The 16,250-nt window shown below is 45.5% G+C and overlaps 1 protein-coding gene across 2 annotated transcripts in view; it reads left to right on the top strand.

Annotated features, from left to right (window-relative positions):
• TMEM201 (transmembrane protein 201) overlaps window positions 1-16,250 on the top strand; it is a 353,510-nt gene that overhangs the window by 171,760 nt on the left and 165,500 nt on the right. For both annotated transcript variants that reach the window (XM_069610021.1, XM_069610022.1), the window contains exon 7: window positions 4,026-4,237. In XM_069610021.1, coding sequence (XP_069466122.1) covers window positions 4,026-4,237 — 212 coding nt within the window. The remainder of the gene's footprint in view (window positions 1-4,025; window positions 4,238-16,250) is intronic.

Raw genomic sequence — 16,250 nt, 5'->3', positions numbered from 1 at the left:
TAAAACAAGCAAGCATACAACATATAAGGGCCAGATCTCCATGTTGAATACTTTGAGAGCATAGAGCTAATTAAAATACCTGTGACCTGCTTCAAGAGAAAACCTTGCCCTATTTACTTATTTTACCAGCCCTCTTCATCATACGCTGCGAGTTTCTAGCCCACTTCTTGAGTGAAATCCCGAGAAGGCTTCTGGACATTTTCATGCAGACTAACATTTAGAGCCTCACAACTCCAAGCACAGTAATGGTCGGCTAATAACTAACTTAATTGGCAAACATCAATAATTATGCTGGGGTGTATTGCTTTCCCTGTTGGATCTCCATTATTGCGATGAATCCCCCCTGAAGTGGCTAGAAACGTGGTCCCACCCTTCTCTTCCAGTGGCTGAGGTCAGCTGGTGCAAACCTGCTGTTCTGTGCCACGTTAGAAAATTTGGTTTAGATCAGAATGTGGAGTCTTGTACCAGCTGTTAACAGACTGATGGTGGGTGGGGAGGGGGGGGGGGGACACAGTCCGGCAATCAAAGTTTGAATCTTAGACCACATCCTGCTATCAACACCGAGCAAACTCCCACCCCAGCTGATTTGTTGGATGTTGGCGGCTGAGGCCATCTGCATGGAAGATGATTAGCGGCATAAAAATCAGAGAAGACAAGACTATTGCTAATGGCAGATGCATGCAGAACAGCAAAGAGAAGGCAAATGGGAGGGCTGAAGGAGTAATCACCTGAACTCTAACCCCCTTTAGTAGACGCCAGCAAACAAGATCAGCAAGTCGGAGTACGAGCAAGCCCCCCACCATGTAAACAAAAATTACCAACTCGGAAATAGATCATTTTACAGCCCAGCCAATATATGCTGGTACCATCTGACAACGTTAAGACCAATAGCTAAGCTTTCTTGACAGATTTCAAGGTGAAACAGAACTTTATTTAGTTTGGTCTGTGTCTGTGATCTAATTTTTTTAGAAGAATTCTGCTCCATGAAGCATGTGACACCCCACACTATGTAAATGCAGAGATGGAGAAGAATGTTAATTTTTGTCAGTTTTCTTGGCCGCAAATGCAGTGGACTTTTGTCTCCTCTGACTTATTAAAGTGTGTCTGCTATGCGCCTTGGATGTTAGTTTCCTCAAACTATGCGAAAGTGGTTGTGGAGTTGAGTCCTGGTGAAGGAAACTGATTTGTTAATGCCCACGTCCAGTTGCTTGACTGGATTGGAGAGATCTTATGTGAAGCTGGTGGTAAACGTTCATAGTAAAATGAAGTAAAAGCAATGGCAGGAATCTCTACCCATTTGATGAAGTGACCGACTGTGTTCACTTTCCTGCTTCCTTTCTCTGGCTGCCGGTGACTTCATCACGTGGCAACCTCTATCTGAACCCCTCGGCCCCCAGCCCCATTTGTAATTAAGGATGAAGTATTGCTTCAAATTCACCAGTTTTCCTTTTAACAGACTGAATGAAATTCCTTTGCTCTCGTGGGTGTAACTTCTTGACCCTCTCCTGATGGGTCATGTGGTTTAATCCTGTACTACACATGGGCTCCAGAGCTAGAACAATATTCCAGGTGGCACATGAAGTGATGGGTATGGTCGTTAAAAACAAGTTGCCTTAGTCTATTATTCTCTCTAGTGAAGTACTCCTACACCTTCGCTTTCTTCATTACCGTATGATTTGGGCAGTTGTAGAGCTTCACATCTTAACCCGTGTTTCTAGTTCTGTGAAACTGTTCATAAATTGCAGACTTGCAGCCAGAGGTTGGACTTGAGTTGGCATGGCAGCCCTGTGTAATCCGAGTGAACTTGAATATTTCCATCTTTCCAGCATTTTCTGCAGTCCTACAGTTCACTTTGTATCGCATGCAAAATTGGAGAGCGTGTAAACCGGTTGCCAAATAACAGTAACTACAAATACTTCCTTACAGTCGTAGTGGTTGTGGCTTGCCCATGTTTGCCTCATTCAAAACAATAGTGTCTCTGCTGCCAGTAACTCATGGGGAGTTACTTGTATAAAAGAGGCTTAGGGAAAGGGAATGGTTTGTTGGGTCACTTGGAAGAAGTGGATGGCTTAAGCAACTGGCAGTGGTTGGGAGACTGGAATAGTTGATTTGAATGCATTGAAACATAACCGAGGGTTATGGTGGTGACCTTGCCTTGTGCCATAATAAACAGTTGTGTGCAGCACACAATTACTCCAATCCCCTTCTCTAATGTCCAAAGTCTTGTCTGACAGCTTCTCTACTTCAAGATGTTTCAAATTTCGACTTGAAGGGACAGTCTGGTGATTTGTGAGTACAAAATACTGTGCATCTCCTAATCTCACATTTTTAATACCAAGGTACTGTTCTGGTCCTGACACCATATGTTTCAATGTCCAACAATTTGGTATGAAAGGGTGGCTGGTGGACCTAGTACGGAGTTACTACTGGTAGGTAACTGCTTATTTGTATTTTTTCTTCCCCTGTTCCTCCCATGGGTCATTATCACTGAGAAAGCTTCAGCGTCCTTTTGGCATTTAAGTCTTCATATTTGGGATTCCCACCCTATTTCCCTAATGCTTCTCTAGATGGCTGCCTGCATTTTCTCTCCTGTACATGTCCTGCGGTTTGTTTATAGCAAGGCAGTTCTGGTATCATTTGACATGGCTCCTCTTTGTAGAAGTAGTGGTCTCCTTTGAGGTGAAGCATTTTGGTGTTTTCCAAATGGTGTGTCTTAAGTACATTTGAAACATTTTACATGTTGTGGTAACGTGCTACTTTTGCATCATATTTCCATTTGGGCTAACCTTAGCAGTAGCTGAATCATCAGAAGTTTAAATTTGCAAACACCAATACTGATGTTGTGATGTGATGGAGTTTTTCCAACTGATGCACTTAAAAATGAAGTGCCATGTGATGTTGGATTTTTTTGTTCTTTATAGGGACCAGTTCCATTATGGACACTAGTTAACAAATGGACTCCATGTGTTTAATTGACAGATTAATGGTCGGGCTTGTTCATGCATCTTCAACCTTTTAACTCCCCTGATGTTTTGAACTACAAATGCCATCAGCCCTAGCCAGTATAGTCAATGGTGAGGGATCATGGACGTCGTAGTCCAAAATATCTGGCGATATGCAGGCTGCAGGGCCCTGGGCTAGTAGCTGCACAGCTGCGATTGGTTGGTTTAAACTCTGCAGCACTGCATTGGTTGTTAAGGGAAAGGCAGAGGGAGGGTTAGCAATCTGCTCTCTGAAAGAGTTTTACATCTGTAGATGGGGTACCTTGTGGCCTGTTGGGCCTCTGCCCTGTTGCTGCCTTGAAGCGGTATTCTCTCCTTCCAAGTATAGATGCCATGTATTTTGGGAGTGAGCTGTCCACACTGCTTGGGGTACTCTGCAGCTGCAAGGAAGCTGCCTCCTTCCTCCAGGTGTCTTGTCGGCTCATGCTTTGCAGGTAAGTGTGCTTGAAGTACCAGGAATAGGAATGCATCCATTGCTCCCAACTAACAAGGTTTCCCTTCACCCAGCACTAAGGACACCGGTACCCTGTCAAGAAGAGGTAAAATGTGGGGTTCCAGATGGGCCGATAAGAGCCTTTGATAAGTTCTCTGCTAGTAGGAGCAATTACCAGGCCACATTTGTTGAATGCTGCTGGACTCTTAACATGGCACTACACCCAATAACTCTTCCCACCCTGATGTATTCACCTGTCGCCAATTAGACCAGTTTATTCTTGATTTGTTGAAGGACCTGTACTTGAGTGTGATGTAAGGTTTTCTTTCATTTTAAGAGGTTAATGTGCCTAAAGAGTATTTCTTTGCTCACCACTTACCTGGACTATCTTCCCGCTTTCAGATGAATAATCAAGAGGCCCCCTTTTACACCAAGTTATGCTCTGAAGAGGCGTATGGAAAGAAACCCAAAAAGTTTCCTATTGATGCCCCCTGATATCCTTGGTCTTGTACCCGAGGATCAGGTGGGCAGATGCCCATATGTCTCATGGTTCACGAATGTTGAATTGAATTTGTCTTTTGACTTTACAGGTATCTCTCTGGTGACTCTTTGGCCCCCTTTCAAAATGTTGGAGAGATTGATTCCTCCAGCCTATCGACATTTGTGCTGACTCCTCCAAGCATGCTCCAAATGATGAACCAGCAAGTCTACCGCAGCCATCGGCGAGCATCCCCGTCCTCTCTGCGTGGACGACTGCATAGGGCACTCTCCCTTGGCACCATTCCCTCTCTGGCCAGAGCAGGTATGCATGGAGTGGATTTGTATAGCATGTGGGGGGAGGGGAGCTGATTCCAAGACTATGCGATAAACTGTGTGAGACTTATATTTTACCTGCAGAAAAAATGGCTGTTACATGTGTATTGGGAAGATGGTGATGCAGCCCTCCTCTGTAAAGCATGTATTTGTATTTATTTAAGAACAGGATGTCATTTCAAGCAGAAAAGTCTTACACAGTTGGCAATAACTGAGAGCACATGTAGAACCATGGGAAGTTTCCTTTACATAAGGATTTAGTTTGAATGACTTATACCAGGTTATTGAGGGGTAAGATTAGCAAAATATACCAGAGACTGGGGGACCCAACTATTTTTAACAGCGAGTGCCTTGGGCCAGTGCTTATATTTACAAATATCATAGTGCTGAGTGCCAAATGCAAGAGCTGAGTTGATAGTTGTTGGCCATGTGGGTGTTGGGCCTTTTGTTGCTAGCAGTGTTAACATTTGAAGTTTGGGCTTCCACTGAAGAGCTGTCCTTGGCCAGGGGGGGTCGTCAGGAGCCTTCCAGTGGAGTAGAGCAAGTGGAGAAAAGAAATGAAAGCTGGAGGAGTCAACAGGGGGAATGTTAAGCTGTGAAGAGACGAGTAGCAGAGAATTTTAGAGGGAGAATACCGTGAGATGCTTTAGCAAGGTAGTGCTGTGGGGGGTGGGTGACGACAATGGATGGATTTATAGATCTGGCAGGAATTTTACAAGTGATTTTGCATGGGGAGCCATCCAGTAGGATGATGGTAGGTAAATGTATGGGGATCTGGGTAGGTGAAAAAGGGTACCCGTCGCAAAGTTAAGAACTTTGTTGTGGGGTGCAAATGAGTGCAAGGGTAGACCAAGAAGTAGGCTCTCAATAGCCCCCCCGGTTTGCTAAGCACAAGACTGGAGTGAAGGGTTTTAGCTGAATGGTGCGTGAGGTGTGTGCAGCCTTGTCAAATGTTAAGCAGCTGTGGATTGCAGTGGACATGATGAACTGATAGTTTCAGGTAACTGTTCTAGAACCCAAAGGTTGTGAGCCACAGGTGATAAGGCGAGGTGGTCCGGAAGGAACCATATGCGGAGGGACAGTGTGGTTCCTGTAGGAGGAAGGGAGAAGGAGAGCTTCAGTCTTTGAAGAGTTTTTAGCATGATGCAGCGTAGAACCATCCAGCGGCAGTTGGCAGGCAGTTTATTATGCGTTCGGAGATTACATGAGTGAACGCCCATTAGAGCATGGTGTTCTCGAAGCCAAGGAGGGAAAAGAGTTGGAGGGAGTTATCATCCAAACTATCAAAGCTGGCGAAAAGGTCTAGAAGGATGGTAATGGAGAGGTGAGTTGTCGGCAACGGTAAGCAAATTTGGCTGAGCACAGATTTCTTTAACTTCTTGTCACTTAACATGCTTAACAAGAAAACATACTTCAAATGAATCTCAAGGACATCCTCTAAAGCACACATTTATCAGGTATTTGATCAGTTTTCACCTTTTCTGATGCATTCATCTGAAATGATCCCAGTCTTTGAATTGTCTATTGAAGCCTTTTGTTGCTGTGCTTTTGGGAGCAGGTGGTGCTGGATTGACTTGAAAGAGTCGTGTGCGCCGTCAGGCTACATATGATGGGGAACAGGTCCAAAAAGGCACTGCTGACAGCAAAGTATTTGTATTTATTTGAGGAACAGGGATGACCCTTTCGAACAGAAATGACTTGCAATGACACATTTTATAGAAGAGGTACTCCCATGGAGTATACCTGTTCAGTAGCGCAAAGATGAGAACCAATGGTGAGCCAGTTTAAGCATGTTAAAGAAAAGGGGAGACCTATTCCAGGGACAAAAACTTCAGGCTACAGAGTACTATTTAAATATAAAAAGTTACATTTAGCTTTACTGGATGAGGCGGTGGTGTGGTCCGGTATGGAGGATGGGGAAGAGGGCGGGGGGGTTTTGGGGGGGGGGGGGAAGCACCCCTCTGCAGCAAGTGAAGTTTAAACCGAGCTTTGAAGAGATTCACAGTTGGGCTGCCCTTGGTTGTTATGAGCAGTTGGTTCCAGTAGAATAGGGAGAAGGAGCGCTGGCAGGAGGAGGCACAAGGAGAGTATGGAATGGTGAGGGCGCTTTGAAACAATATTTTACTTGCTTTATAAGCACCTAATAAGCAAACAACAAATAGTAATAGAGGCCGATTGTAGGGAACGAGATTGAGAGTAAACTGAGATTCAATCACAGGTACGGAGTAGTAAGGCCATTGATCTTTGTAGACGAGGAGAAAGAACTTGAAAAGGAAGCACTTGTGCACAGAGAGCCAACAAGCAAGTTGTCGGTAGGCAGTAGTTGGGGAGGATCTGGGTAGGTTGTATAGCGTGGGTAGCAAAGCTAAGGTCTTTGTCTCGATGGAGGAAAAAGTAGATGAGGGATGTGGGGGGCAAGGAGTAGGCTTCAGCTGTAGTCTAGTTTTCTGAACATGTTATGTTGTTTGGCCTATATAATGGTGCTCTTATTAGCATTGGTATGACCTCAAAGCGCTTGTTGGTTGAACGTCCCTGGGGACCATAGATTAGTCAATCAAGCGAGTAGGGTATCATAGGGTGCTTAGGAGCACTCATGTGAGCAGCTGATGCGATTGTCTGATGGTAGCTGCATCCTAACATTGGGTCTGGTTGCATTGAGAGATGAGTTGAATGGGTGCAGTCTGGGGTTTGTCTCCGAGACTGCATTCTGGCAGCATTGGGTCTGTGTAGGACACTTGTGTGCAACTAGACTTATTTTTTATTTTTTTTTTTTCTTTCGTAGGGTGTAGCTGCATTCTAGCGGGATGTTGAGGTGTTCATGGATTATTGTTTGTATGTGAGCAGCTAGGCCGAAATTGATCGAGGGGTGTTGGTGTAGAGTAGAGGGTGAGCATAATGATAGGAGAGGTGCGTGTCTGGAGTGGATATTTTATTCTTACGAGCCCACTGTTCCGAATTACATTAACGCGTTTCACAGTAGCTGCACTCCGAGAGAGATGGGACAGGAGGCAGCTAGGCATGTGTAGTAGACTCATGAAACGGATAATCAGCAGTCATATATCTAGCGCCTGCAGGACGCCAAGGTTGTCATCTATGCTAACCGTTTCCTGCTTCCCTCTGGTGAAGAATCGAGGCATGAGTGCAGATAGTTTTTGTAGAGTGGTTAGTAAGAAAAGGAGACATTTTCAGAATGTTGGAAAGGTGAATGTGAGCAGCAGGGGCAGCCGTAATGATTAATTGTTGCAGTTGTAGGCTGCCATCAAAGAGGACCCCGGGATTGCTAGCCTTGGGTTAGGGAGAAAGTCCTGGTAGAAAGGAGATGGGAGAGAGGAGGGGAAGGATTGCATCAGAAGCCGGGAGAAAGAATACCATTTATGAAGAGTTTAGCATGAGGCAGCAGAGAGCCATCCATTGCAGTGAGACAGTTCGTAATCTGTTCTGAGATGGCTAGGGTGAAGGAGGAAAAATGAGAAACATTTGAGTTCCATCAGTAAAAAGGTGATGGTGAAAGCCAAAGGATTAGATATTGTTTTAGGGCGAAGGTATAGAGGGTGAAGAGCAGCGGCCCAAGGACTGATTCTTTGGGGATGCTGGCTGGGAGAGTGGTGGGGTCAGATGTTTGCTAAGCATGCAGAAGCAGATTTGCGAAAGGTCCTGAAGTGTGAGCAGGAGAAGGCATTGATTGACTGCGTCGAAAGCAGCAGAATGGTCCAAAAGGATGAATATGGGACAGTTAGGAGTGTGGGAAACCAGAAGGCACCCTCACAGCTGGCTCCTTGGGGATCTTATGCTCAGGTGGCCATGGAAGGGCCATCACCTTTGGATCCCGACTCTGGGGGGTGGACAAGTGAGGGAGGATCACATGGATGGAGGGTCCTTATGGATTGGGGAGAGGGTGCTGGATGGCGAGACATGGTATCCCCCTTTTTCCTAATATAGACACACCCCACCTTCCCTCAGCCTTCATGGGCTATGTCCACTCATGCCCAATCTTTCCCTGTAAATACCCACCAAGTACTGAGGAGAGGAAAAGGCTACTGGGAGCAATGCACACTTCCTATTACAAACACCACTCTCGTACTGAGACGAGGAAGAGAGGTGTAAGACCATGCACAGCTGAAGGTCGGGCAGGTCCCACTAATTGGGCTCATTGTAGCCAGGCAAGACAACACACACCTGAATCCCCTTAAGAGGGCTCGGGTATATAAAGGAAGAGGAGGCAACCATGTGAGTAGAGAAGGAGAACTGCCGGGTTGGGGCAAGACTAGGAAGTCTGAAGACCGTCAACAATCCTGGATGACCTGCAAGACCCGGTGAGAACAGGTGGCGTGTGCAGGACCGGGAGCCTTCAGAGTGGATGGTGGACAGATGGAGCTGCTGAACAGCTGAGCTGAAGGAAGCATCTCTAGCAGAGAACGCAGTCTGCTTCCCGACTTCGGAAGAGGTGAGCGGGCACAGCAGGAGACTCAGAAGGGAGACGTGAAGAGCCGTTGAGTGTCAAAGGACACCAGAAGACCAGAGCTCTCCCATGGGACCGCTGGCAAGTAACGGTGCGCAAGCTGAAGTGAAAGCGAACCATATTGAATACCGAACTAAGTGGAAACTGCTATTGTGATATTGGATATCAAACAAACCTTTTGAAAGTTGAACTGACCTGGTGAATGTTGCACTGTCAGCAGCATTGTGAACCAAATGAAAGCATATGGCAAGTTGAACAAACATTGAAACCACACATGTGAGGAAGATTTATGAGCTTGTGGCAAAGCAATAGACTGATGCAGAAAAGTGTTACACTAACCAAAAGGAAAGCCAGGTGTGGAAAACCTGAAGCCCAAGCCAAAAGTGTCTGAGGGGCTAACCAAATCTAAGGCAGAGACTTGTGGTTGCGTGTCCTGCCTAGACAAGTGCTCTCTACTGTGAAGATCAGACATTTGAAAGCAAGCCAAGCAGAATCATAGGGTTCCTGGTTGCGTGACTTGTGATTGGTGGACAGTGTGGTCTGATAACTGCGCCCAGACCAGGGAGTCCTAAATGATGACCAGCAAAGGACATTGTGAGTGAGCCACTGAAACATTGTATTGAAATCTTGGGGCAGGGAACCCTGAGAATCGAAGAGACCAGCAAAAAACATTGAGAGTAAGACACTGACACCCTGGATTGACATCTTAGGGAAGGGAACCCTGAGAATGAAAGGAGCCAGGAAGTGTTGTCTTGGGGAAGGGAACCTCTTGAACTTTCTTTTGTGTGAACTGTACCATATTGAACTTGTGGAATGGAGCCTCAAGGCCTAGTTGAACATTGATGAGCTAAACAGCTATTGGAACTGTATTGAGCCTGAGATGGAAAGCCCAAGAAGAACTGAAGCTGAGAACAGCTGAGACTTTACTTTCGAACACTGTTTTTGTTAAGTAGCCCCACACCCTGTTTATTTCTAGATGTGAGAGCAAGCATAGGTTTTGACAGACAAACCTTTCATTTGGTCCCACAGACAGACTGTTCTTAGTTTTCTTTCGGCTGGCAATATCCCTACCTTGGTTACAGGGAAAGTTGGGCCTTTCACCATCCTGACATTTTAATAAACATCTTGGAAACTTCAATTTCATCGTCTCTCTTGATACCATGCCTGTCTCACAAGTGATGAACATTGGAGAGAAAGTTGGAGACCCGAAGGAGTGCTGTCTCAATGGTGTTTACAACGAAAGCCAGAATTAAGTGGATCTCCAAGGCCATTATCCTCAAGATACTTAATGATCTGGTCAAAAATCACCTGCTAAAGGACTTTGGAATAGTGGGGTAGGGGAGCAATTGGGCAACAGTTTGCCGGGATGTTTGCATCAGCAAAGGGTTTTTGATCAGGCTAGGGCAGTTACCAATTTGGAGGAAGCGGGGAGCAGTCCAATCGTGAGGGCCGGAGGGAGGTATAGGGGGTGAGCGAGGTTAATAGGGGTCTAAGCTATGTTGGCACTGTGACGGATGGGGGGGGGCTAATTCAATTGGAGAGGTAGGAAAGAGGCAGGGGGAGGTGGTGGACAGAATGCAAGTCGGGGAGGGAGAGCGAGGAGGGCTGCGAGTCACACATTTTAGAGAAAAAGTAGTGAGCAAAGTAATTTACATATAGGGGAGGCAATGGATATTGCCTTGGAAGGTGTGAGCAGAGATTGAACTGTAGGCAGTTTGTGATCGTGAAGGAAGATTAGGTTTGTGAAGTAGGAGGATTTGGCATTCCATTGCAGAGGTTAGGGCAGCAAGGGAATTTTTGTGCGGTTGGTGTCTGTTATCTGTGTCTGTGTTATAGGTCACGGCGCATGTTTGTCATAAGGGTCTGAATTTCAGAGGTGATCCAAGGCTGAGGACTGAGACGGGTAGGTGGGAATGTGCAAGCAGAATCATATTGGTCAAATGGAGCCGTAAGTGCTTAGTGAAAGCCACAAAGTCTGGTCCATTGAAAAAGTATGAATAGGAAAAAGAGTCCTGCCTGAATTTCCTCTGTCATTGAATAGGGGAAATGAGGTGTAGGTGGAACAATCGAAATGTTAGTGAACAATGGAGTGATCATAGGGAGGGAGTCAATGGAGGGGTTATAGAGTGATTTGTAGAGAATAAGTACAAGAGAGTTCCCACCAGAGGAGGTTGACTGATTGTGGTGGGAGTAAAAGGAGTGGCCAGATGGGAGGCATTTAAGTTCAGGGCAGGTGGCTGCAAAGGGCTTGTGGAGTGAAATCTGCCAGTATGACAAAGGGGTTGTCTGTAAAGAGAAGGGTCTGATGGGGGGGGGGGGGAGAGTGGTTGACCAGTGGGGACTACAAAGCCAGAACAGTGAGAATGGTAGGGAGAGGATTTGAATAGTGGCATATTGAAGAGCAAGAGTTGATGTGAGATGGGGTAGCGGGGCAGTGTTGAGGACCTTATTAATAAGAAACCCCACACAACCGCCCTTCCCAACAGGTCTTGCAAAGTGGGAGAAGGTAGCACAGTCTGTGTGGAGAGCTGCTAGCTTAGCCGTAATGCAGGAGATCCCGGTTTCTGTAACTGCAGCAGTGAAAGTTGAGGGTGATAAGATGTAGTGGTCAGTGGTGTAGGAAGTCTTGTTGAACAGGGTTTGCATTCCAGAGGCCAAGTAACGTTGCTTGGAGGTGGGGGAGGGGAGCAGTAATTCTGGGGTAGGCAAGGTGGATTTATCTTGATCTGGGGAGCACCAGAGTATCTTATTTGAGGGGTAAGTGGGAGAAGCAGGAAGATGGGGGGGGGGGGGGGGGGGGGACGGGAGACAGAAGTTGCACCAAGTTGAGGCTGAAAGCTGAGAAGGGATGGAGACAATGGAGAAAAGGGATCAATGGAGCAAAGTCGAGATGTATGATGAAGTGCAGAAGAAATCCAAGTGAAGACCTCATGAAGAAAGGCTGCAGCTCAAGGGAGAGAGGGTAGTTGGGTGAGCGGAAATGGAAGGTGTGAAGGGTTGGCTGAGAAGAAGCAAGTGTAATATTTGAGTTGGGCCAGAAGGAGGCTATGGTAACCAAAAGACTGACCCAAAAATAGCAATGTTGCTTGCTCCTGTGAGATAACAGCAGCTCTGCAGTGAAAGGATAATCCATAATTCTATTTGTACTCCTATTTTATTGTATTTATCTACACAGAGGAACAATGCTGTTTTGATCACAAATGAACATGCAATAGGATAGGTGGAAGAATCCCTATGTGGATGCAGAGGTTGGGTAAAGGGTTTAGATCTGTGAAGTCCTGGGTTGAGCAGGGGTTTTGGGCTGCAGCCGCCCCGGGGAGACTGAATAAGGGAGACAGTGTCACCTGTCCCTCTGGGAGCCAATCAGTGCTCAAAGTGGTGCCCACACTTAAAGACAGAGTCCTGGGTTTTGTAGCAATATGTGGCTAAGTTGTGCAGGCATGACCCTAAAATGGTGCACAGGGTCCTCCTGGCAAAGCAGGATGTGGCCAAGGAAAACAATCTTCATTGAAAACGAACCTCCAGATCATCACATGGTCCTTTTCTTTTTCTGTTCCCATAAATCCGGAATTAACCAAGTCCTTTGAGGGCTATTTTGTAGCTTCATTGAAAGTTTCTACGGAGCAGTTACCTCTGAATCTTTGGTGCTCGAGTGCTGTATAGGCACTGGATGGTTGTTGGACATCCAACACTGAAATCTGGGAACCACACATGATTTCACCTCCTACAATGCCGGTCTCATCCTTTACAGAAAGGCGATCTGTGCAAGAAGACAGTAAACTTGAGTCTGCACTGGGGACTATCCTAATAATGCTCCTTTCTCTGGAGCAGATTCAGTAAGTCTTTCATGTGGTGTTTTTTTAGTGCTCATGTACGAAGACCTTGCTCAGAATCCTCACTTTACTTTGTTTTAAGTTTTCCTCAAGTTCTTACAGCTGGTTTAGGATTTGGCTTGCGCAGGAGCTTCCATAAAGGAAGTAATCCTCCATCTTAAAGGAATAGGCTTCCAGGTTGAGGGTGATACGTTGTAGTGGTCAGTGATGTAGGAAGTCTTGTTGAACAGGGTTTGTGCATTCCAGAGGAGGAGAAGGGGGAGGAGAAGGAGGAGGAGAAGGAGGAGGAGAAGGAGGAGGAGAAGGAGGAGGAGGAGGAGGAGGAGGTGGAGGAGGAGGAGGAGGGGAGCAGGTATTATGTGGTAGGCGAAGTGGATTTAGGTTGATCCTGGGAGCACTGTAGTATCTTAATTGAGGGGGAAGTGGGAGAAGCAGGAAGATGGGGTGTGGGGGAGGCGGGAGAGTGACAAAGAAGTTACACCAAGTTGAGGCTGAAAGCTATGAGAGAAGGGAAGGAGACAATGGAGAAAAAGGATCAATGTAGCAAAGTCAATTTTTCTGATGAAGTGTAGAAGAAATCTGCAAGCGAAGACCATGAAGAAAGGGTGCAGCCCGAGGGAGGGAGGGAGGGTAGGTGGGTGAGCGGAAATGGAAGGGGTAGAGGGTTGGCTGAGAAGAAGCAAGTGTAATGTGTGTTGGGCTAGATTGAGGCTGTTGGCTGGTCCGACTAAATGCTATCAAATTGCATGGTCCTGATGCTAGTATACAAGCTGGACTGCACCTACCTGTCAGTCGTCCGGACGAACAAACTGAATGTAAAGGATTTGAGTCCGGGACAGCTTGAAGCTAAATTGAGAAGAGGCTTACTTCATTTGTCACTTGAGCTAGTGCAAGGGACTTGGTGCAGCCCATTCTGTGTGAAACATGTTCAACCTTCTTCCTAGCAAACGCAAAGCCTTCTTTTGTTTAAATATTGTCTTGTAAGATTTCAGGCCTGGAGAGTAGATTAAGTGATCCAGAGTTGGACTATTTGAGCCAGTTCGATCTTATTATGTTTCAGGAAACTTGGTCTGTTACTCCCCCAGATTTAATGAATTGCTTCTTGATTTCTGTAAGTGCGACTCCACGTAGATGGGGGAGGAGGCTAGGGTGGTTTGGCTATTTATTCTGCAGCACAGATGGGCCGTGTAAGTATATAAAGGTTTTTCATCGGATACCCTTTTGATTGTAGATATTACATTGTCTTTTGGTAAGGCATTGCGTGTGTTGAACTTTTACAAGGAGGGAAAGCCATGGGAGCCAGCTAGAGGAGTTACTTCACAAAGTGGGATTGATGCCTACTGGTGACGAATCCCAAGGCAAGCCCTTATATGGGAGGGGACTTTAACCTAAACATGGGAAATGCATTATGCGAGATGGCTTCAAAAAGTGAAGGAGATGCAGCTTTGCATCTCCCCATTCTGGTTTTGTCTGATCTAACCTCTGATGTCCCTGGTCGGGAGTTCCTGTTAAGGTTATAGGAGTTGGACTTGCGTCCAGTAAATGACAGGTGCCCCTCTGATGTTCCAGCTAGGTATACTTTATTTTGTTGTGGATATATCTAGCTGGAACTTGATTCATAATTTTGAAGTGCTTCCACATCTGAAAAGTGACCACGACCCTTTGACTTTAGCTATTAAATTTCCATTGTCCTTGAATAGTAGATGACCTTGTTCAAGGGAATAAAAAATTATTGCTGAAGACATCTGTAAACCATTATTGTGTACTCAATGTGATGTCGAGGTATTCGTAATGCCCTGCCATGCCTTGAAGTGTCTGAATCCCCTTACCGATTCAAACGGGGTGCTGAATAAATGGGGCAGTATAATGAGGGTTGCAGGTGAGGCTTTTGTGGGTCCTGAAAAGCTTAAGCATGACAATAAAAGGCTATGGTGGTTTGGGAACGAGTGTAGGTCTGCTAAACAATCACTCCTCATAGCATTGAAGTGCCCAATTAGGTGCAGCAGGGAAATTTCAGCCTTTAGGCTATTGTATAGGAATGCAAGCAGAATGGGCTGCAAAGAGAGGGAAGGACCTGTAAATGGCTGCTGTCTCTGGCAACTCCAAACTATATTGGAGATTTGCTGCAGGTTTAAATAATAATTCCAGTAAAGATGGACTCGGAGCTCAGATTTCTGCAAAATAAAATTGTTCGATCATTACTCATGAATGTGTAACTCCAGTGATCATTCACCTACTGCTGCATTAAGGCCGTCCCTAAGTGTGACAAATGGAGCATCTCATGACCATGTGCAAGATGATTGTTAGTTTTTCTAAAAAGGACATGGATAACACACTTAAACTTATCTAACAGGAAAACTGATGGTCCAGATTTGGTCCCAATTGAATTATTTAAATATGAATGGGAAATTCGGGTACCGTTATTTACTAGAGTGTGTAATATTATCTCATGTATTAAGACCATTCCACTCAGCTGTAACCAGGTTTTCGTCTTGCCGATCTTTAAGAGAAGGGGAACACTGCAGATCCAGCATGCTATCGTCCAATTTCCTTAATTGATACAACCGCTAGATGGTTTAACCGGGCACTCCATGGGAAAATTATGTACTGGGTAGAGGAGAATGCTATTTTATCAGATATCCAATACGGTTTCTATAAAGGCTTGGGAAGGGTTTACCAAATCCTGAATTTTTCTCTTATTTTGGGTAAATATGCCCATAGCTATAGGGGCCCTCATTTATGTAGTCTTTATGGACTTAAGCACAGCTTTTGACTGCGTAAATCGTGGGAAGCTGGGGATATACCTGAAATCCCTTGACATGCCGCCCTCTTTACTGGATCACTTGGTAGCTAGGCACACAGACCTCTCAGTAAGAGTACGTGTTAACACATTAGGGGAGTTATCAGACCCCATGAATTCAACTTCTGGTGTTAGACAGGGATGTGTTTTGGCACCGTTGCTTTTTATTTTTTATATCAATTCAGGGTCTGCCATTTTAAAGACCTTCGGTTGATGTACCTAAGCTAGCTGGAAAACTCCTCCTGGTGTTAATGTATGCTGATGATGCTGTTCTTATTGCAAGAACGGGAAGGGCCCTCCAAGAGTTAGTGAAGGGCTTGTGTAGTTACATGTCAGAAAGAGATCTGGAAATGAATGTGGCAAAATCAAAGGTAATGGGTTATTGGGACTTTAAAAAGTACAAACAAACCATATTGGCCGAAGAACATGCCATGCAATGGGTTAGCTCTTTTTTGTACTTGGGTGTGAACATTTCTAAAGGCCTTGAGTGGCGTATGCATATGGATTCTTAGGCCAGTAAATGTGCCCACGTTAATGGCTCCATACTGCGTTATGGAAATAGTATGGGCCTGCTTCCAGTTGAGCACGCCCTACGTATTTGTGAAGCCAAGTCCACCCCGGTGGCTATGTATGGAGCAGCAGTTTGGGGGCATTTGTATATTCAAAGGAAAGAAAATCGGTTCCTAATAGGAAATTTATGGGGGTGAATCAAGGCTTTCCTGGTTTCATATTAGATGAGGAATGTGGTGTGATGTTGGCTTCAGATCTACTTCAGCTCCAACCACTGCTGTACTGGCTCCATCTCTGGGTTAACCCAGTTCTATCATTGACAAAGTAATTAATTCAGGATATTTTGGACTCAGACGTACAATATAAGTTAAAATGGCTAAACTATATTCAGATGACTTTT

This window comes from Ambystoma mexicanum, chromosome 8 (genome assembly GCF_040938575.1).
Source record: "Ambystoma mexicanum isolate Mex_15411 chromosome 8, UKY_AmexF1_1, whole genome shotgun sequence".
In the NCBI taxonomy this organism is placed as follows: domain Eukaryota; kingdom Metazoa; phylum Chordata; class Amphibia; order Caudata; family Ambystomatidae; genus Ambystoma; species Ambystoma mexicanum.
This window is presented reverse-complemented; position numbering and strand designations above follow the sequence as displayed.